Source organism: Vulpes lagopus, chromosome 3 (assembly GCF_018345385.1).
Source record: "Vulpes lagopus strain Blue_001 chromosome 3, ASM1834538v1, whole genome shotgun sequence".
NCBI lineage: Eukaryota > Metazoa > Chordata > Mammalia > Carnivora > Canidae > Vulpes > Vulpes lagopus.
This window is the reverse complement of record NC_054826.1, coordinates 7,269,942-7,293,824: the sequence shown is the minus strand read 5'-3', so window position 1 is coordinate 7,293,824 and position 23,883 is coordinate 7,269,942. Positions and strand designations below refer to the sequence as shown.

The 23,883-nt window shown below is 34.9% G+C and overlaps 1 protein-coding gene across 2 annotated transcripts in view; it reads left to right on the top strand.

The window, feature by feature from the left end:
* LOC121486358 (cadherin-10) overlaps positions 1-23,883 on the top strand; it is a 175,723-nt gene that overhangs the window by 106,483 nt on the left and 45,357 nt on the right. For both annotated transcript variants that reach the window (XM_041747222.1, XM_041747221.1), the window contains exons 3-5: positions 14,728-15,022; positions 16,534-16,653; positions 17,085-17,252. In XM_041747222.1, coding sequence (XP_041603156.1) covers positions 14,728-15,022; positions 16,534-16,653; positions 17,085-17,252 — 583 coding nt within the window. The remainder of the gene's footprint in view (positions 1-14,727; positions 15,023-16,533; positions 16,654-17,084; positions 17,253-23,883) is intronic.

Sequence of the window (23,883 nt, the reverse complement as noted above, 5' to 3'; positions counted from 1 at the left end):
AAATAATAATAGACAAAAAGATTTGCTAAAGAGACAGATGATGCAATCAGATTCTAGGAAAAACAAGAAAATTATGAAATAAGGTTTAGTGGAAAACTTATTGTATTGATTATAGTTGATGTTGACCTGTGTATATAATGAATTTCTTCAAATTACTGTAATTCAAAATAACAGTTTTGCACAGAAGAGATCACATGAATTTAAAAAGTACTTGAAATGATCCCACTTGATAGAACAGTCTCTGGAAACCTAGTAAGTCTCATGAATTCAGATCATAAATATGAAGTAAGTGTCAATACAAAATGGAAAATTATACCAAAGGGCATTAAGATATGGAGGTAAAAACAATATTTGAGAATAGGAAGTGTTCGTATGTTTAAGATTATATTCTCCCCAATTTAACCTACAAATTGCAATTCCAATAGAATATTTAGCAGTAGGGACACCTGGGTGACTCAGTGATTGAGCCTCTGCCTTCAGCTCAGGGCCTGATCCTGCAGTTCTGGGATCGAGTCCCACATCGGGCTCCCCATGGGAGCCTGCTTCTCCCTCTGCCTGTGTCTCTGCCTCTCTCTGTGTCTCTCATGAATAAATAAATAAATTCTTTAAAATCAAAACAAAACAAAAACACAAAACTGCTAAATATTCTTTTTGTTATTATTTTAAAAATATTTTATTTATTTATTCATGAGATACAAAGAGAGAAAGAGGCAGAGACATAGGCAGAGGGAGAAGTAGGCTCATCCCCAAAGCCTGCTGCACGACTCGATCCCAGGACCCTGGGATCACCCACTCAACCACAGTGCCACCCAGGTGCCCTTTTATTTTGTATTTTTAATAGAAAGGAATGTGCTAATGTAAAAATGTAAAAAAAAATACATGCAGTGAAGACCAAGAGTCCCAAGACAATTTTTTAAAAAGTGGATAATAAAGGGTCCTAACTTAAACAGATTTCAATTATTATAAAGCTTTGGAAATCGAGTGTGTTAAGTACTCATGCCGTAGTGGTGCCAAGAGACAAATGCAACAAAATACCTATGATTATTTAGAAACAAGACATCTTTTGAAAAAAAAAAAAAACATTAGCTTTATTGGTCATTTGTGCTTAGAAAACTGTGGACTTGGAAATCTGAGGAAGATGCTGAGGCCCTTCCCAGTCACTACTGGTGAAGGGCCCCAAACAAGCCAGCCAGCTCCCCTTCATGATGTTCAAGAGCAGGGGTGAGGCACCAACTAGCAACCACAGTAGGGGACACTCCCCAGTTCTGCCTCTTGGGCCTCGCACCATGGTCTAAGAGAAGAGGAAGCCAAGGACTCCATTAGGCCCCGCACTGGCCAGGGTGGCCTGTGTCCAGCTGAGCCTGTTCAGTGGGATTGTTGTGGTTGTACTTCTCCATAAAGGTGAGCAACAGACTCCTGGCCAGGAGCTGAAGACCGCCCACGGGTGAGGTGGAAGCTGAGACTTTCTGCTGGAAGGCGGTGGCCCTCACAGCAGCTTGATGTCCACCAAGCCCTCGGTGGTGCTCTTCTTGTTGGAGCAATGCTAAAAATAAATACATAAATAACAAAACATACGTGTTCCAGAGAATGACCTATAGGTGATAGAGTTGAAATTAAAATCAATGGTTTAATGATATCTACCATAAATCCTTATTAGAGAAAAATAGGTCTGTTGCTGACACTTGGCATGCATGCACCCACACCCCCCCACACACACACCATCACCACCCCCACTCCACACACACAGCATTCCAATGGTAAAAGTGAGCTAAATGTCCAAAGAAAAGCTTTAAAAATATTAAAAGGGAAGAGACTTATGAGGCCATATATATGACTTTAGGTTAGGAAAATATTTGGGGGGTAAGATACAAGAAGAAATTACCATAGAAGGAATGACTGAGAAATTTGCTTACATTAAAATTATGCGTTTTCCAAGACTGAAGGCCCTATTACCAATGTTAAAAGAAACAGACTAGAAGACATTTGTGATGCCTTAAGAACGAATTACGAATGTTCACCTAAGTAAAGAATTTCATACAAATTGAGAAGAATACGATTCACAGAGCAAGAGACACAAGGGAAAAAAAAAAAAAAAGAATGGACAAGAGATAAACTGAATGGCCTATAAAACTTAAGTGATGAAGTGTGTCCCATTCAAAGCAAACAACAAGTGCAAAGGCCTGAGGTAGAAATAAACTTCACACGTTCAAGAAATAGGAAGGTCAATATGAGTTCAGGTGGTTAAAGGGAAATAAAAAGAGATGAGATCAACCTGACAGGTGTGGGCATCATTAGGAATGTGTAAATGAGGGTGAGGTGTTTAGAGTCCTAAATGGGGAGGGAAGCCATTGCTGAATTCTGAGTGGAGTAATGTGCACGTCAATGTGCATTTTCCAATAATCACTGGGTAGTGTGTGGAGAGGGGTAACTCTTCACCAAAGGATGGAACTAGAGGTGGGAGACTGTATGGAAGCATCGTGACAGAATAAGGTGATTTTTTTTTTTAATAAAATGGCAGCTGTGAAGTCAGTAAGAAGCAATAGGAGATAGAATTTGAAGTCTAAAGGATTTGCTTATGGAATAAATGAGTAGAGTTGGGTGGAAAATGAAGGACCCCTAGGTTCTCAGTTTGAACAAATGGCTTGATAATTATGCAGTTCAGGAAAATGAGAAGAGTTGATTTGTGGGGAGGTGGAAATGAAGCATTCTGTTTAGGACAAGCGCTATTACTCAAATTGTAAACATAAAATATGGAAGAAAAAGATTTTTCAAGGTGGTGGCTTGTGTGAGGATATGAAGTAAGGAACAAAGGACAGAGAAGGCTTCAATTATTCGAATTACAGTTTAATATATATTTTTTTTTGCTTAAAGCATAAAGGAGCTTACATAAATTTGGCAAAATATTGACGTTTATGGAATCTTAGCACTCATTTGTTTGGTTTATTATTCTCTATGCTCTTCTTTATATCCCATTATGGTGGCATCCATTTTCTTTGGGAATTAGAGCCTGATTTGCAAGCCTGGAGTCAATGGTGCATGAAGGGGTCAGATGGAAGGTGGAAAGACATCAAAATAAGCTATGCTAACTTTTTACTGATGTATAATAATCATGCAGAAAAATGTGCATATCAAAGCTCCATAATTTAATATATTGTCACGAACCAGTTTAAATTTAGAATTTCTAAACTTCGACCCCGTCTACTTTATTTCTATTATGTTATCGTCATGTACTTCATTTATACATCCAAAGACATTACTATTATTACTCTGTAAATTTGATAATCATTGTATTTACCACATAATTACAGTTCTGGTGTTTTCATTCCTTTTAGAAATTTTATTTGAGGTCATTTTCTTCCATCTTGAAAACTTTGGTTTCATATTCCTTTCGCTGAATGCCCATAGGGATAAATACCCTTAGTTTTTTTTTTTTTTTATCTGAAAACATACTTATTTTACTTTCCTTTGTGAAGCCTGTTTTTGCACAGTGCAGAATTTTGGGTTGCTAGGTATTTTGTTACTGCTTTAAGATGTCATTCCATTGTGTTTCGGCTTCCATCATTTCTATTGAGAAACCAGCAATCAGGATTAAAACTTGCTACTTTGAAGTTAATGCATTTTTTTCCTGAATACTTTTGCAGTTTCTCTATATGTTTTCATTTAAAAATGTGACTCTAATGGGATTAATTTGCTTTTACTTTTATTTGTGTCTTTAGAGTTTCTCAGATCTCATTGTACTTGTTGGTCTTACACCAGTTTTAATTTTTTCCCCCATTTTCCCTTCAAATACAATTTGTGCTCCACTCTCTCTCCTCTCTCTCTTTCTGGGAATCCAATTTCATGTGTGTTGCAACTTTTGATTTGATTTCACAAGCATCCAATGATCTTATCTATTTTTTTCATATATTTTGTCTCTGCAATTCAGTTCCTATATACCGAACTCTAGATTGTCCACCCCATTTTACCCTTTAAAAGACTGATCTTGTGTTCTATGATACCCAATCTGTTTAAAAAAAAAAAAAAAACTCTCTATTGGTTTATGAAAGCCAGATATTGTATTTTTCCATTTAGAATGCTCTTTTGATTCTTTTTCATTTACATTTTTCACTAGTTTTTCAATCTTTTTCTTTCATTTTCGAATGTACATAATTATCTTTCAATTTTGTCTGCTAAATATAATATGTTAATTATTTGTAGTTTCTTCCTATTCTGTTTTTGGTCTTGCTTAAGTCCTATGATCTTGGGATCCCTGGGTGGCGCAGTGGTTTGGCGCCTGCCTTTGGCCCAGGGCGTGATCCTGGAGACCCGGGATCGAATCCCACGTCGGGCTCCCGGTGCATGGAGCCTGCTTCTCCCTCTGCCTGTGTCTCTGCCTCTCTCTCTATCTCTCTGTGACTATCATAAATAAATAAAAATTAAAAAAAAAAAAAAAATTAAAGTCCTATGATCTTGCCTTTTTGCATGTAATTTTTTATTCTTATTACATGTTATGTATAAAGAACTTAAAGCCTCCAGAATGGGTTATTTTTCACTGGAAAATCTTCTAAATTTATTGGATTATTTGGTTATCAGCTATTATCATTAATTTTATATATCAACTTGACTAAAACATGAGGCTCAGTTGTTTGGTCAAACATTAGTCTAGACATTTCTAGGAAAGCAATTTTTTAATGTGATTAACCCTTATAATCAACAAACTATAATTAAATCAAATTATTCTCCATAACACAGGCAGGCCTCATTCAATCAGCTGAAGGCCTTAAAAGTGAAAATTGAAGCTTTTAAAAGAAACTTAAAACTAATAACATAGAAAACTTGCCTGAGTTTCTAGCTTGCTGAAGATTAGAACATCAACTCTTACTTAAATTTTGAGACTTCTATCCTTCCCTACTGATTTTAGACTTTCTAGCTTTGACATTCCCATGAGCCAATTCCTTATCATTCTCTCCCTGGATAGACAGATATAAAGAAAGATATTTATAGATACACATCTCCTATTGGTTCTGTTTTTTGGAGAACCCTAACTAATACTAATACGTTACCACAATTCACTCAGGGACTGAGGAAGGTCAAGCTAGAAGAGCCATTTGGTAAGACTATGACTTCTACAGTTTATTCCTTTTCTGAGAGAGCGAACCCATGAAGAGTGGTTTCTATCTCCTCCTCGACCACAAAAGTCCACAGTTCTACCCTTGAAAAATTAATCATTTGCTTGAAGCTGCTTCAACAATTGACAGAAATCTCCAGGAAAGTAAGCTATGTTTGTCACTTAAGCTCTGCATGAAAAACATTACATGTCCTGCTTTGTTTTCTCCCTGTTTGTCAGGGAATCAAGACTGTACTTGTAGCCCGCAGAGGCACTGAGAATTACTGTGTGCCCCTAAATGAAAAATCCCTGCATTTCCTCGGGTTCAATCTGACATTCCCTGGGAGACTTTCAAATTTCATCTATTCACTATTGTTTTTCCTTTTGAGTCTAAGAACCTCAAGTCTCTAGGAATGTGGACAATTATATTCTGGCTTTCAGAGGCTTTCAGCCTGGATCTTTAGCCATCTACTGATTCATAATTCAACAAATGTCTTATAGGAAGCCATTTAGGGACCTTCATTTTGCCAATATTTTTACTCCATTACCACATGAACTCTTAAGAACTTTTCTGTTTTCTTCTTACCCCAGAGATATCTATCCTCTTTGGACAATCACAAATTTTGACTTCCAAATCCAGCTCAGAATGGTCAAATTCCCAACAGAGAGAGAGAGAAAAAAAAAAAAAAAGCAGATGCCAGTCCCCAGTTGATTTTTTTTAGCATCCTCCTTTCACAAGTTTTAGTCCACTTAGGTCTTGTTGTTAACAGCAGTTTGGCCTTGACAATCTGTTTTCTTTGTAATTTATCTGGTTGTTCTATATATGTTGTCAGTGGGAATGTTGTCCTGCTATTATTATTACCTAACTACCTTACCCTACTTCTAAGATAAATTACACATGTTTACAATGATGTACCATACAGTTTCAGAGACAAATTTGGTTTTGCATTTCTATCCCTGGCTCTTCATCGAAAATATTAACTTTGTCCTGTGGTCATCCATATATATGCGGATGTGTTTGGTACTGATGTCCATTTACTTTCACAAATAAATCATTATGTATTACGTTCTGTGAAATGTTGAGAGTCCAAAAGAATAGAAACTTGGTTCTTATCCTCAAAGCAAATATATCTATAGTATATTTAGCTCCATAAAGACCTATAAAAATAATAGTTCAATATTTCTACAGATATTATGAAATTTTACACACACACATAAAATACATATATACACATATATACATATATATGTAATACATATATTTACACATTCATATAAATACACACAAATTATAACTGGAGCACAAAGGAATAAGAGATTAATGTAGCCTTACAAAGGAGTTTGAAATAGCTATGAATTTTCAGGGTGGATAAATCAAAGAAGCAGAGGAGACAAATTTTAGAGGCATGATATTGTCTGGGAACCAGGTTTCCTCATTTGATGAAGATATAATGGTCTCTGCGCCAAATGAGCATTCCCCTTTCCTGAAGATAATGTCTATCCTGATTTCTCAATTCCTTTTTCTGTGTGTAGAAAAACATAGAAAGTTGACCTAGATTAGGAATTTTTAACTTAGTGGCCTGTGGGCATATTTCAGAGGATATTTGTACTCTTTGATACCACACATAACATTGTTTTCTATTTTACACACACACACACACACACACACACACACACACACATTTATGTAATTTCCTTTATAAGATAGCATTCATAGCCCTTTTTGGATTCCATTTAAGCCAGTGCTTCAAAAAAATCCAATGCATGTAAAGATCCAAACCCCTTTTCATTTTCCTTGACCGTAGCCCCTAGAGACAGCAGGCAGCTGCCTGGTCCTTCTCCTTTGGGCATCCGATCATGTACTTGTTACTCTATAGCTTTCAAGATGAAAGCACCTTTACAAGTCTTAGAAACCCAACAGCTTCAAATACTGCCTCCGTAGCAAAATCTCCAAAACTTCTAAGTCGTAAAATATCACACTTCGAATTCTTATCACATCCTTCAATTTACATTAGTTCAATCCAGTTCAAGAAACACTTATTTAAATGTCTTCAGTGCATAGCTATCCCAAGCCCTATCCTTCCTTTTACAGCTCCTATTTTCAGCCCTTTGTTGGTGAAAAGAAAGAAGGGTTCTCAGCTGCACGTGGCCCACAGAAAAGAAGTGATTGTCCTTTATTAATTCTTCTCAAATTTCTTTTGACCCTATTGATTGAAAATGAAAATCTCTTAGTGTTAATTATTTTGCACTTCCTTCACAACTATTTAGACATGTATTTACATATATTTCTATATTACAAATCCAAGATGCTTAAGAAGACTTTTCCAAGTTTTGGGGAGAAATGAGGTGTAAAATATTTATGTCATTTTTCACACCACAGGGGGATACTTTGCATAATTTAGTGATTTTCAAAATTATAAGAAGGCAGATGCTAAGCTCCTAAAAGAATATGAACCTCCTTTAAAACATTTCCCCCATAACTCTCTTCAGAAAGAATAAACTAATACATCAGAAAGAATGTGACTCCTGTGTATTATATATATCATTTAAAGTCTTGAAGCAGATAATGCCCCGTAAAACTATGTCTATGGAAAACTTAAATAAATCCCTTCAGTGTAATCTTGGTATCTTTGCAGGACTAGCAAAGCGATGCATTCAAGTTGAGACAGTTCGAGATGTGAGTTAGCAGTTCTCACTGATGTCTTCTTGAATTTTACAACACTCTCTGTAAAGAAACCTGATCTGTTGCAGGGTCTCGAGGAATTTCTAATGGCTTCAGAGAGTGCCCCAACACTCTAGGACTGATCCCAGATTACACTCACCAGTTAGGGTGGTGCATAAGCAAAAACAACAAAACAACAACAAAAACAGGCTGTACTCTTGGAAGACCAAATGAGGAAAGAAATCCCTAGTTATTGAAGCTAGACCCCAATGGGGATTTTCCTCTTGGCAGACATTCTCTGGAGAACCATCTCAAATGTGGAAAATAAACCATTATATATATATATATATATGTATATATATATATATATATACACATTATGTATATATGTATATTATGTATATATGTATATTATGTATATATTATAATATTTACATAATAGAAAATATAATTTTTATTTATTATAATATAGATATTTTATAATTATCTTGAAATTATCTATAATTTATAGATTTATATCTATCTATATATTTCTCTTTTTTAATATTTTATTTATTTATTGAGACACAGAGAGAGAGAGAGAGGCAGAGACACAGGCAGAAGGAGAAGCAGGCACCATGCAGAGAGCCTGACGTGGGACTCGATCCAGGGTCTCCAGGATCTCGCCCTGGGTTGTAGGCGGCACTAAACCGCTGTGCCACGCGGGCTGCCCTCTATCTATATATTTCTATATCTATAATAATTATAATAACATATAATTATATTATATATTTATAATAATTATTTAAATTATCTAAAACTTATAGATTTATATATCTATATAAATTATTATTTAAAATAATCTTAAATTTTATTATAAATTTATAATTTATATTTATTATAATATAAAATACAATTTATATTTATTATAATTTATATATATGATAAATAATAAATGGATGAATAAATATATATATATATATATTTTTTTTTTTTTTACCAGACTCTAAGCTAAGCAGATATCATTATCCATCTATCATTTACTCCTCTATTCTTGCCTCTGGTCCCAGAATAAGATTGTACAGAAAAGCATTTACAATTTTTTTTTAACATTTACAATCTAAATCATATATTTGGGGTATTTTTAAGTTATCGTAATTGGTTTTACAATCCATTTCATTGATTAGCTTTAATTTCTCCTGTCCATTTCTATTTTTGAAGAAAAAGTGGTTTCATTGGGATTCATACAAATTGGCTAGATTTTCCACATCCTTAATATTAAAATAAGGTCCAGTTTTACTTTGTAAGCTTCACATACTCCAATTCAAGATTTGCCACTCCTCTTCCCTTTTCTTACCCATTCTCACATAATGAGTAACTACGTATTTATTTCTGACCAGACTGTGTTTACTTGTTTTAACATGCTCTCAGCTGCTTTCTGATGCTAGCCCATCTTTACTACTATTTTTTTTATTGGATGCAAATTTGAAGTATTTGATTCGAAGTCTTATTTTCTATTTGATATTATATTACCCACAAGAGCAATTAGAGCAAAATGCTAATGATGATGGTACCAGAATAGCACAGCATATTTGCCACAGTCTGGATCTTTTTAAAACAAATATAGAGTATATTGGCTGTTTGAAAGAGCAACAGGCATTAAGTTATCACTGTACATTAGAAAATCTACTGAACAATTTCTGATATTTTTACATTTAATGCACACACATGAAAAGTTATTAAACTCAGCGAATGTTATAGTATTTGTGATTTAATGTTTATCAAAATTTACCCTTCAAAGAACTAGTCTAAGGGCGCCAGTGGGGTTCAGTTGGTTAAGCTTTGGCTCAGGCCATGATCCTGGGGTCCTGGGATGGAGCTGCTCAGCGGGGAGTGTGGGTCTCCTGCTCCCTCTGTCCCTCTCCCTGCTAATGCTCTCTCTCTCTCTCAAATGAATAAATAAAATCTTAAAAAAAAGACCTGGTCTAACTGTTATGAATATCAGTCTAATATAATTTTATAAACATAATTCAAATTTTCTCTACTGTCTCCTTCCAGTTTTTGGAATGGAACTAAATATGAACAATTATCAATATCCAAAAACGCATCAATATTCTGAAGGAGACAGAATCTCACACAGAAATATAGATTCCTCTGAGGTGATAGTAATCATAGAGTTTTCCTGGCAGTATTGACAGTATGGTTTTCCACTTCCTAAAACTTGGTCTTCATTTTCTTCCAGCCAAGCATGAAAATATAAGGCAAAATCTCTTATCAATCATTCTTTGGTAACAAATTATTTAAATTCCCTGTAACTCTATAGATAGATACTTTGATTATTTTTGATTATTTTTTAATAATATTTCTTTACTTAATGTGAGGAACTAAAAAATAAAAATGAACTAGTATATAGAAATAAAGCTTTCACCAACATAGCAGCTTTCCTGAAGTGTGCTTTTGATGTAACTTCTATCATAAAAAAGAACCCAACAACTGATCACATGTCAGTTTCTTCCTCTTTAAAAAAAAAAAAAAAAGGTGGCCTTAAATTAGATAAGCTACAAGACCCCTTTTAACTTACAAACTTTGTTTTGGAAACAAATACCCTAAGATGACACTTACAGACTTTAATTAAATAATTTGTAGTTAAAGTATTTCTTTAAAATCAATGGATTGTTTAGTCTTAATTATTAAGCTACTCAATACAAGCAAATGTGTTATATAATTAACCACATCTAAACAGAAAAGTTAAACAATAGGAAAATGACTTTTAAATGTGCAGCACAGTACCAGTTGTTCTATTTTCATTAATTGTCATGTATCTTGCCATGTCCTTTATCTGCTTGTGAATTTACAAGGAACACAGCAGGTTGTGAATTTTTAATAGGCTTTCCTCAAGGAAAGAAAAGGTCAGTATTAACATAAAATTCTTCTTAAAGATTTGTGGCACAAATGTTTCACACAGGAGAACAGGTGTTACTGAGGAACTAAAGCCACAATAATCTGACATTTTTTTCTATGTTTAAAGAAAACTTAATGTCTCACATAATAAAATAGCACAAGGTCAAATCAATACAAAAGTTATTTCACAGTGGATGCTGTAAGTTACTTGGCACGTGATCCGTAACGGTACTTTTCAGTAACATAAACTAACTGATTTTGTTCAATTAAATATTTAATAAATCCAAGTATTGATACCTAACATCCTAATAAAAAAGAGAGGAGTAACGAGAAAGCTATCATTGTAAGGACTAACTAACCCTGGTCTGATCTTTACTTAGTAAATGAGTTGGGATGTGAATTACATTTTATCACACACATGAGGAATGAGGACCAGAGACATGATATCAGGGTAAGGGTGAGAAAAATATGCAGAAGAAGAGATAATTAAAATAATAGAGAAACTTGAAGAGAGGACACGTTAGGGGGGAGATTATAATTCAAAAATGCTGTCCATTGGTCTCTTTCTGAAACTGTTAAGAAATCCGTAATCTGGGATCCCTGGGTGGCTCAGTGGTTTAGTGCCTGCCCAGGGTGTGATCCTGGAGTCCCAGGATCGAGTCCCACATCAGGCTCCCTGCATGGATCCTGCTTCTCCCTCTGCCTCTGTCTCTGCCAATCTGTGTGTGTGTGTGTGTGTGTGTGTGTGTGTGTGTGTGTCTTGTGTCTCTTATGAATAAATAAATAAAATCTTAAAAAAAAATCAGTAATCTCAGACCTGCTAGAAATTAGCTCTTGTAAGAGTTTCAACCATGGTTTCAACTCCCCAGGTCTCAAGGAGTCTAGGAACGCATCTGTCTGCCTCATAGTAAATATCTGGTCTAGTTTCCTTACTTGTCCGGTTCCCAAACATGTTTATTTAAATCATAGTTTGATAAACACAGGCCAGTGGTAAGCCCCCAAATGTGGTCATTTGGGCCCTTTATTCTAATATTGGTATTTTGTAAGAAAAGGAGATACTTTCTAAAAAAAACTTTTATGCAAGCTCTAATGGTTTAATAAAAATGTATTATGTCTGGTTTCTTAAGAACAAAACTTATAAATGCATAGATCGAATTTGTTTCTGTTAATTATGAGGAAGTAGAAATCTACTCATTTCTGATTCCCCAAATCACAGTCCAGCTTCTCACCCTCATCTCTCTGATTTCATTCTACCGTGTTCAATTTTCTAATCCAACGGAAACTTCCACAGTATGGGGTCCAATTACAAGACGTAATGTTCTCTTTTTGTAGTATAAATGAAGGTAAAAATCCTGCTGCGATTCATATTCCAAAACTGAACTTTATAATAATTAGGATCTTCCCATTCTTGCAATTTTTTGTGCATGTCTGATTAAAACAGCAGAACTGGTCTTAATGTTTCCCATCTTGCTGTACCTCCTATCCCCACTCCAAATCTGTATTCTGTTCTGTATTCGTCTAGTGTTCTTTACAATTTGTAAAATGCAAAAAATGTCCCGAGTTTAAAACTCTACTCATTCTTTATCTGGTAGTTTAAGTGTTATATGCTGTAGGAGAGCCTCACATACTGCTGTGGGCTAGTTTTAGAGATGTCCTGTGAATTTCTATTACACACAGCATTTGAATTTTTCATAGCACTAGAGTGAAATTGTTGATTTACTTTTAGAAGTACTTGATTCTTATGAGAGTCAACACATATTTCTCAATTAAAATTCTTGAATGAATAGACAATAAAAGTCATAACTGTTTACTACCCACCACAGTTATCTGATCAAATGATTGATAATACCAATAATCTTTTCTTGAATTATTTTGATTCCTAGACAGAATAAGAAATATGCAATACTTACATCTGCCATTTGGAAAATTGCCACTATTTCACATTCATGTAATTGGAAAGTTTCCTGGCAACTATGTGTATTTTCAAATACTAAAAAGCATCAATCTTGTGACTTTTTGAGAGTGGTTCCCTGGACAACACAGTCATATGTTACTTCTGAGAGCTTTTTAGCTAAAAGCAGATAGTTCCCAAGTTTCTCAAACTTACCATGTTGTTTACGAATAGCTAAAAATGCAGTCAAAAGCTATTTGTTACCTGACTTCTCTTTTTCTTTAAAGTACATATCCATTTGTTTTTTTTTTTTTCACTATATCTGTGATAATGGGTTTTGTCCAGAAATCGGAAAAACTGAGTTTGATCCAATTTTGATGGCTTAATGCTAATTACTAAAAACTATTAACTGGAGTAGACTGCTTTTATAGATCCAGCAATAACTAATAATACAATATATTAGCCATATGTGTATTCTTAATACATGTTTATTTTAAACATTCATGTTCATGTAAGTTTGTCTTTGCAGCCAAGTTCACTGACATAAGTTCCAAAACAGAAAAGAAAAAACCCACAAACTTCCAAATAAAGAAATAAAATTCTACTTTAAATAGAAAGTAATCAGTTTACTATTTCTATATGCAATGAGATGAAAATATTTGTTGATGTAAATAATCTAAAGTAAAATATCAAACCTTATTTAAATATCCAACTTTCTAAATTTTTGCATAATTGAGGGATATTGTCTCTAATTTTTAACTTTCTGCGTTATACATCAGTGTGCCTATTCTGATTTATGACTACATTTTACATGAATTTGTAAATAAAAAAACATGTTTGTGAGGATGTCTAAGTTATAATATATACTTATGGAAGTTTAGAAAATCTACATATTGTGTTCATGATATGATAAAAACAAAATTAAAAATGTTAAAAGTAATCTTATTGTAAATAATCAAACTATGATCCCAGCCTAGAAAATGTTTATTGGTTGGGTAGTACAATTAAAGAAAAACTTGTAATCCTTGTATTTTACAAAGCCATGCTGTGTCCCTCCTACACGTAAGCCCCACCACTCAGGGTAAGAACTCTATGGAGAGCAGGGACTATTCATATCTGGAACCTACATATCAATTTCCAGAACATACTCAAGGTGCTTGGACCCATTATTCCCTGCCTAAACATCCCTGGGCTTGCTTCTAAGTCCAGGGAGATTCTTTTCTTCAAGTCAACACCCAAAGGCCAGACTTCTCCACCGTTATATACATCCTTAACTCTGGGGGCAGTCCTAGTGGGCATCTGTTAAAATATAGCATTGATGAAATTTACCCATGAAACCATGGAATCCTGGATAGCATTTGCACTGGGATGCGTGGCACACTGGCCTGAGAAGTCCTCATGAATTCCTGCAAAGCTCTTTGACGTGATTAGTGAATTCTAAAAGATGAATGTTGTGGGCATAGGCAAAGGGCAAGAAACAGACTTGCTTTGCATTGTCTTCTTCCTGCACAAAACTTGTTTGAGGTTATGAAGAAACTAGATTTGACAAGGTAGGAGCCTACAGAGAAGCATATTTTATTGTAGAATTTATTAACTTGATTTATAATTTTAAAACATAGACACCGATCTGTACTCTTTCCCTGAGTTCCAAACCTACCTGTGGGGCAGTTGTTTGTGTGTGTGTGAACCAAAAAATAATCCATAGTGTTTCTAACATAGGAGCTATATTTCATACAACTTTGCCTGTCTTACAGAATATCACTAATTCTCCAATGGAAATGCAATAACAAATAACAAGTTTGTAAGCATTTCCTCAATAATATGAGAGTAAAAGAATTCTCCACTCACAGAAAGAGATGAGAGAAGTAATGTTTACACAGCATGTCAAGACTGATGACATCTGTCTTTGTCAGGAGTTAATTGCCTATGAAAATGGTTATTTGCCAAGCAAAGCAAAGAGGGGAACTGTGTTTGGTTTATTTTTATTACTTTTATCCACTTAGAGTAAAAATCACACAGATATGTGAAAAGCTAGTCTTATTGTTTAAGATATATAGATGAGTGTGTTCATACTTATTCAACTCTCATTTCAAGAACTAAGATAACTGACCCCATTATTCAGTGATGGGACGTGAGAGACTTTGAATTCTTTCAGCATTATGTACCTTTAGACATTATCATGGATATGCTCTTTTTTATTTCCCCTAGCTTCATTCAGACCAAGATAAAGGAGATGGATCACTCAAATATATTTTATCTGGAGATGGAGCAGGTACTCTTTTTATTATTGATGAAAAAACAGGTGACATTCATGCCACAAGAAGAATTGATAGGGAAGAAAAGGCCTTTTATACTCTGCGTGCACAAGCTATTAACAGAAGAACTTTGAGACCAGTAGAACCAGAGTCTGAGTTTGTGATCAAAATCCATGATATCAATGACAATGAGCCAACGTTCCCAGAAGAAATTTATACAGCTAGTGTTCCAGAAATGTCCGTCGTAGGTAAGTTCATTTATAAGAATTATCGTGGTATGCGGAAAGTATAAAAAATTATTATCAAGAAATTTTTAAAATACTGTGATCGGTTAACTGACATCTTCTTTGATTCCCTCCTAAGAGTACTTATTTAATTTCCTCAAGTAGAAAATGAGTGAGAAAAAAAAAGATTAATCATTGTTTTACATGCTATGGATTTGTAAATCTTTACAAATAAGGAGATACATCCCTCAAAAACCCAAGAAAATACCACTGAACTTCAGTAGAAAACTATAAAAATATAGCATCTTTGTCACATAGCTTTGTATAACAGCTGTGTAAAATTCTGACCTCAAATATATTATAAGCACATTCAGAACATTTTAGATGTAGAGTCTTTGCATACATACTCTGGTTATAATTTGTCTAAAGAATTTGTCTGGGTTATCTAGATAATACAAAAGGTGGCATTGATTACATTACCTGATTCTTTCATATTATTTCAAAACATCTTTTAATTTTAATGATTAAATATAAAACTCTGCTGTTATAAATCTGTTATTCGAATAAACCAGTTGAAATTCCATAATCACATACTGATACAGAATTTAAAATTTAGGCTGTAGGATCTATAAGACAGAGCACATGAAAAAGCTGTAAGTATAACATTCAAGATAACAGCATTTTCTTTTTCACTGGAAATAAATGAAAATTGTATTTGTAAGCAGAGAAGTTAAGACTGCTTTCTTTTTTGTTAAATGGAGAATGACAAGAATACATATTAGGAAACAATGATAACATTTTTTCGAGATATATGTTTAGACTTAATAGAATAGATTTATTCCTCAAATGTGGGAGAAGTCATATAAGCCGATGAAATAATTCTGATACTTTTAACAGTTATAACAGCACATTTTTAACTCTGCATTTCTCAAAAGCATTGTTCTAGGATTCTTATTTAATATTTGCTTCACTAAATCCCAAGGACTTTGGCAATTGCTTTATTATAAAGCCCCTTTATATTTCTTGAACTTTATTAAATTGCTTTTAATAGTTCATGGAACTTGGGATCATCTTGGATTGTTTCTAAATCTGGAATTTAATCTATTCATAAAACTGTATTCTAGAGCAGATGTTAATTATTTTTATAGTTAATTAGTGGAGAGGAGGAAAGAGAAGAACACCTACTCCTTTGTGATCAGATATGCCCTTTACACGCAACAAATCTATTATGTGAAAATGAATTTAAATATCAAACCTGAGCATTTGTAAAGTAACTGCATTTATTATCATCTGACACGTTGTGGTCTTCTCTGAGCATGCATAAAGATATACCTTTTGGCTAAATAAATACACAGCTGAATTCACAATTTTCCTGTAATAACACTGTGTGTATGATTTTCATGTCAGTTATACATGAATATTTCTTTAAGAGGTCATTATAAAAGCCAAAAATCATTCAAGTCTTCCATGAAAACCAGTGCTTTTGCTCCTCCTTCTGGTACTGTGCAGAACTAAGCTGAATTTGGATACTTCAGGTACTTCTGTGGTGCAAGTCACAGCTACAGATGCCGATGACCCTTCCTACGGGAACAGCGCCAGAGTTATTTACAGCATACTCCAAGGGCAGCCGTATTTCTCTGTGGAGCCTGAAACAGGTCAGGAATCATGAATCAGTGTTTATTAATTTAAGTCTTTATGGTCTTTATAAGTAGAAGAAAGGTGGGAAATGAAGAACAAAACATTAACAGTCATACTTACAGGAGAGTGATGATGCCACACTTGACAATTTAAGAGTTCAACGTTGAATGATTGAGTGAACTGTTGGAAATAAACCTGTTTTTATGGTTTTTCCATACAGGTTTGGGTCTCTATATGGCTCATATGGCCTTCTGTGGGTAATAGGAACACCACACAAATTGTAAAATATTTACATTGATTCACTGTTACGGTTTCTGGACAATAACAATTAATAGCAAAAACATGCTTTGTCTTTCAAAAATCTCTAGATATATCATTTGTGTTCTTAGTTGACTAACAGTGGAGATTTTTAACAAGGGTTAACAAAAGTTTTTATACTTTCTTCAAGGTATCATCAGGACTGCTTTACCAAACATGAACAGAGAAAACAGGGAGCAATATCAAGTGGTAATCCAGGCCAAAGATATGGGCGGCCAGATGGGAGGCTTATCTGGGACCACCACGGTGAACATCACGCTGACAGATGTAAATGACAATCCACCTCGCTTCCCCCAGAGTAAGCTGCCTTTCATGGTCTTCCACAGGCCAAAAGCTTTAGACTAAAAAGAGAAAAGTAAAGGAAAAAGCAATTGTCAATCATTTAATTTCAAAAATATTGAAAATGTGCTGCAACAGTGAAAACAAGGTGCGGATGCTGATGAATTCACTGTTACTAAAATATAAAAGTTAAATATTTCAGTCTTATTTCATGGGGATCTATGATCGCAAAACCTGCATCTACCACTGTAATCCAAGAACTGTTTCTTTTAGTTAGCGAAAGGAAATAATGTTTTATTGGAAAACAAAGTCATACTTCTACAATGAATGTGTTAATTTTCACTTAGAATTTAATAAGGTGGATCCTCACTGGAGGGTAACATTTTTCAATAAAATATCTAATTTGTCGTATTACGAGGACTTAGCCAGAAAGGGCTACAAAGGCCAGAAAGAACCTAACAAACTAATCGCACTTTAATATCACTGTGTCAGACTTGCAGGTATTATATCTGTTTAGAATGGTAATCATACTAAAACAGTTTTTTAAACTAAAACATTTTGTATTCTTGACCTATTTAGTTATAAAACACTAAATCTATTCAGTGTTACTGTTATCTAATTAGATCTGTTTTTTTTGTTATTAAATTAATCCTTCAAAGTCTCAAAAAAGATGAAGAATAGGTTAAGAACCATTAGCTTCTGATCATATAATACATGATTTTCCCCCTTTTTTATACAAATTTGGAGGACATGCAATTAGAGAGGGTGATGTTAGATCTCAATGGACACTCCTAAGAATCAGACAATTTCCCACTAATCTGAAAGATCCTATAATTCAAGATGGAATTTTCTGTTATTAGAAATGCAGCCTAATATACAGGCTATAGTATGATCTATGTCTTTGAATTTTAGCCATTTGCGTTGTATTAGCTTTTAAATTGATCCCCAATTTTAGTTTGGTTTTTGGCTTAAATACTTTTGTGATACTGTACTAAAATGTAGCTTTTTGTGATATTTATATTTTTACATAAAAGTCTATAATGCAGAAGGAATCGAGGTCTCAGAATTCATTGTATTATTGTGACAGTTTAAAAGCATTTTACTTCTTTTCTGTGCTTTATCTAACTTTGATCATTAATAATAGTGCGTGATTTGAATTGAATTATTTAAAATCATATGTGTAGAAAATTATAAAATTCACACAGAAGTTTTTTGAGCAGACTATTCAGTTTCTTATTACTTGTGATGGTTCTTTTGTTAGATACTAAGTTATATGCCCATTAGGTCTGCTATTGTGGTGTTTGGCCAAAACACAGAGAAAAAAAGTATTTGTTTATGCTCTTTTCAAATAATCAGATTGCAGCTCCAGATTACCTGTAGCATGGGCAGGAAAAAGAAGACCAGTAATAATCCCTAATAGTTCTTTTAGAATATATATAAAGACATGCCTCACTGCGTTAAAATTTAAATTTCACATTAAGTTTGTATTTCTTACTACCTCTTATCATGAACTTGTTACCAGGAGAATGAACACATAAATCTAGTAGGATAAACCATAACTAATTAATTTCATTATCCACAATAAGGAAAAGTATTCCTCAAAAAAGTATTTTGTCAATAATAAATGACCATTAGGAGGAGTATTATATTTTAAATGCTCAGGAACATATGTACACAAGTGTCAAAATGCAATTCATCTAAAAATGATGCTTCCAATTAAGCAAATTAATATATTCTAATTAAAGGCAAGTATTAGATATTTGAAAAATAATAATGTTCAATGAAATTCACTGTATTATTTTTCATCTACTATAACACCTTTATTAATTCATTCGATAATTTTTACCTTTCCTTTTGTGAAGTCAGAATTTATGATTGGTATTTGATAGGCACATTACACAAGCCCTGACATAATTATAAAAGCCATAGCCCTGGTAATACTACTACTACTACTACTACTACTACTACTACTACTACTAAAATATAATAATAATAATAGTAATAATAGTAAAAATTACAATGATGAAAATAAAAAGGAGCAGCAACATACCCTATTTTCCAAACCCTATTTTTGGGGGGACCCTGTACCAAGTTATTTATTGGTCTACTCCATTTAGTCGCAATAACTCATTCAGTTGAGTGTCATGACCTCCATTTTACAACTGAGAAAAGGAAGATCATAGATGTTAAGGCCAAACTACAAGTAATGACAGAACAGAGGTGGGTTGAAATCCATGTCCAATGCCTGATGTACAACACAATGGCTTTAGAGGAATTTTTAGAACACCTTGTCTCTTATCTCATTATTTTTTAGTTATAGATAGAAACAAAATTTGTGGATTTTTATTTTCTCAATTACATTTTCTGCTCTGAATATTTGCAACTATATCTTACTATTGGGAACACTCAGTCATGGCAATTAAAATGTTACTTGATCTCCTAAGTCATCTAACACACAGAAAACTAGTTTTTATATCCAATATCATTTCATTAAATAGCCAAGTTTTGGAGAGAGTTCCACAGTTTATGAAGACCATACGCAATATAACATTGAGAATTCAGAACTAACCTATACAGACCCCTTGTTATTATTATTGTAATACCCAGTGTGTGGAAAAAGTTTCTGAGTGGAAATAATAAAGAGAACAAACCAATGCTGCCCAGTAGAAGTATAATTCAAATCAAACATGTGTGCAACATATGGAATTATAATTTTTTATTAGCCATATTAAAAAGTTCAAAGGAGATACATATTTAACTATATATTTTCTTTAGTCCAATATTGTCCTTCATGCATATCAATAGGAAACTTACTCAGATATTTTATATTCTTTCCCCATAATTCTTTGAGATAACCACTGGCTTCAAGTATTTTCCAGTTGTCAAGTCTCAATTCAGACTCACCTCATTTCCAGTCAATAGCTGCTTGAAGGTGAGTGGCTTAGCTAGTGGCTGCCACATGGGACGGCTCAGGAGCAGACTGTGGAGTCATTCTGCACGAGTCCCAATGCGGTCTTCCTCATTTAGTAGCTTTTAAACTGACCCCTGTATTTTTCAGTACAATTCGGTAAAACTGGACAGAAGTGCATACTCCATGAAATAATGTGAGACTAAATAATTTGATGTCTCTGAAGCACTTGGCTCAGTGGCTGCCACTATCCTATTTACGTGTTCGGTAATGTTGATTTGTGCAAGTGCTGCTCTATTACTATTATTTGTCAATGTTATAAAACTAGCCTTAGAACTTAAACTTCCACGTAGATTAGCTGATCCAACTTCAACATTTCCCAGTACACTACATCGGTGGATGATAAAAATCTCAGTCATTCGGAAGGGACAGGGAGAGGTGAAGACTCAGATGTCCTGCTTCATTTTTTACCCTATTTTATTGTGTGAATCTGTAACAGTCATTCTCAGTCAGGAACAGTTTTGCCACCCAGAGAACATTTAACAATGTCTGAGACACTTTTGTTCTTCCTCAACTGGTGGCTACTTCTGGCATCTACTGAGTAGAAGACAGGAACGCTGCTAAATATGCCTACAATTCACATGACAAAGAATAACTTGGCCCAAAATGTCAACAGTAACAGTGCTGTGGTTAGGAAACTTTGATATGTTATATGAGGATCTGTTCAAGTGAAATCATAAATTCCTTTGCCTAAAAATATTATTGAAAACATGATTGGACCAAACACTATTATTATAGAAATGAGATATATGAATTTTGTCAAAAAAAAAAAGTCATGTTTTTTTTTTTTTTTAATTTTTTATTTATTTATGATAGTCACAGAGAGAGAGAGAGAGGCAGAGACACAGGCGGAGGGAGAAGCAGGCTCCATGCACCGGGAGCCCGATGTGGGATTCGATCCCGGTCTCCAGGATCGCGCCCTGGGCCAAAGGCAGGCGCCAAACCGCTGCGCCACCCAGGGATCCCAAAAGTCATGGTTTTTGTCACTATGACCTTTCATTACAGTAAAGGAAGCAGGTCAGACATAAGTAAAACCATGATATCCCTCCAGAGTATTGGCTCAGTCGTAGATAAAAGGAGGAATTTGTGTGTGCCAAGGGGAAGGTATAAGGGGGAGATTTCATTCAAGAGGTGATATTTTATTCAAACATGGCAAGATGAAATAGACCCAGCCATACAGAGAAGTGGGGGAATCCACCAAGCAGAGGTAGTGGCATGTGAGAGGAGGTTGGTGGGAGATTAGATCAAAAGCTCTACACTCACAAGAACACGTACCCCCCGCCCCCCAAAAAAAGAACACCAAACCCATAATATGTAAATTTTTATTAGTATTAACAAAAATCATGGTCTTGTGCCTTTAGGGGTGTATGGGTAGGTGAACATTAATATAACATGGGTGCCTACCTCTAGTATGATTCTAAGAGTGAGGCAATGGGTTACAGTGTTACAGGGCACCTGAAAACTGAGTTCCAAAAGTATTTTATGCTATTTTGCTCTAGATACTAACTTGTATTTTTCCTTCTCAAAAAAGATACCTCTGCTTTGTTGAAGCTTTTCATAGTCCTGGGTTAGTTCAAGTGACGTAAGTTAATTTTTAGAACAAGTAAGAACAAAAATCTACTGCTTACCTTTCACTGCCAAGGACTGTGTTTGCACCTAAACACATGAAGATTAATGTCTTGATTCCTGATTCTGAGTGGCTTATTGTCTAGCAGATGAGAGAATATTTCAATAGGAAATCATGTGTGATAAAGGAAGTATGTACAGAATGCAACGGGCAACCAGAAAAGCACATTTATCCAAATAGGGGGCCAAGGATACGAGTATATCACTTACAGGGGAAGCTTTTGGAAAACTTGTTTCTTTCTTTTTTTTTTTTTAAGTTTATTTCAGAGAGAGAGAGAGAGAGAGAGCATGAATGAGGGGAGGGGCAGAGGGAGAGAAAGAACCTCAAGCAGACTCCACACTGAGTGTGGAGCCTGACATGGGGCTTGATCCCAGGACCCCAAGATCATGACCTGAGCCAAAACCAGGAGTGAGATGCTTATCCAACTGTGCCACATTGGAGCCCTTGGAGAACTTATGTCTTGATCTGAGTTATCTTAACACTACTACTTGACACTACTATATACCATAAAGATAGAAAAAGAAGGGTTCGGCAAGTTGGAAATTGGCAAAGTTTCTAATTTATGCAAACGTATATTCTGTGCAGGAAAGATGATAAAGGACATGCTTCAAAGTGGTGGTGAAGATTCTTTGGTGAGGAGATAGTAGATGCTTTTAATATTTGCTTTTCTGTATTTTCCGTTTTTATACATTTCTGTAGCTTGATCATGTTAAACAAAAACACAGAATAATAGAATGGAAAGGACAAAAGTGACAATTGTTTCCAAGAAGTCCAATTAAGTGAGCACTGCATAGCAGCCATTGGAATTTACATAATGGCAGTAATTGTGGATGATCTTTCCCAGTTTTGGTTGCAGTCGTTTCGGAAGAAGCTAGAGGATGTTAAGTTGAGGAATAAAAGAGAAGCAGGAGGAGGATTGAAGAAATAATGCCTGTATTTTAAGATGCTACGATGAACAAGAAAATAAAAGAGAAAAAGAATCTGTGATGGTAGAGAGAAATCTTGAATTAAGGGTCGTTTAGATCATTTCTGAAAGCCTCCTAGAGCACAGGCACTACATGGGAGTTAGGCTACAGAGGCCAACAAAGGATCTGAGCTCCTGGTGGAAGGCGTAGACAATAGAGTGATAACAGCATGGACAAGGTGTGAGGTCTGGTGGTGTGGTAAGTGCCGTGAAGCTCATGAAGCCTGTAGGGCCTGGAGAATGGCAGCGGGCTACTTTAGGGAGAATGAATGGGGGAGGCTTGTCTAAGAAGGCCTGAGGAATTTAAGAAACTGAAAACATATAATATTAGGCAATTTAGTCTTCTCTTTACCTTCAGTCCTACACACACAATACTGAGCATGTTACAGTTAAGAAATGAGGTCACTTTTGTAAAATATCTTCAGTAGTAACTGCAGTATCATGATACGTTCTTGATAAAAAAAAAAAGTGGATTTCCTCTCCGTCCCTTTTCCTTCTCCAGGCATAAATCTAATGTTTCTGATCTTACTGTTTGCCTGTCTCTGATGCTTGGGCTTCTTTTCTTTTGTGGCCAACCAACGATTAAATAAAAATACTTGAAGCCTGGAGACACTTAACAACCTCAGAGGCCCCAACAAAATGGATGTGCTTACCTCACGTGAAGGAGGGAATGTTTGCAGGAATGAGGACTGCAGAGCACATTTCCTTGCTCTCCAACCAGTCAAATGTTCAGTGCTCCTTGAATGTTGCAGTTTCATTGTAGTAACACACAAAATATCACACTTTATCTGAAATCTAAGCACCTGGTATCTTGTTTGAATATTTTAACCTCTTTCATCCCATTTCCTCTCTCCTTTCCCTAAAATCAGAAAAACATCATGGGCTCCATGGAAGAGGCCTATAAAAATATTAAACTACTGAAACTTGACCACTTTAGGGCTTGGCAAAACCAACTGGGGCAAGATGTGTGTCCAATGACTTTTTTTTTTTAGATTTATTTATTTATTTGAGACACAGAGAGATGGAGAGAGAAAGAGCGGGGGGGGGGGGGGGGCAGAAGGAGTCAGAGAGGGAATCTCAAGTAGACCCCC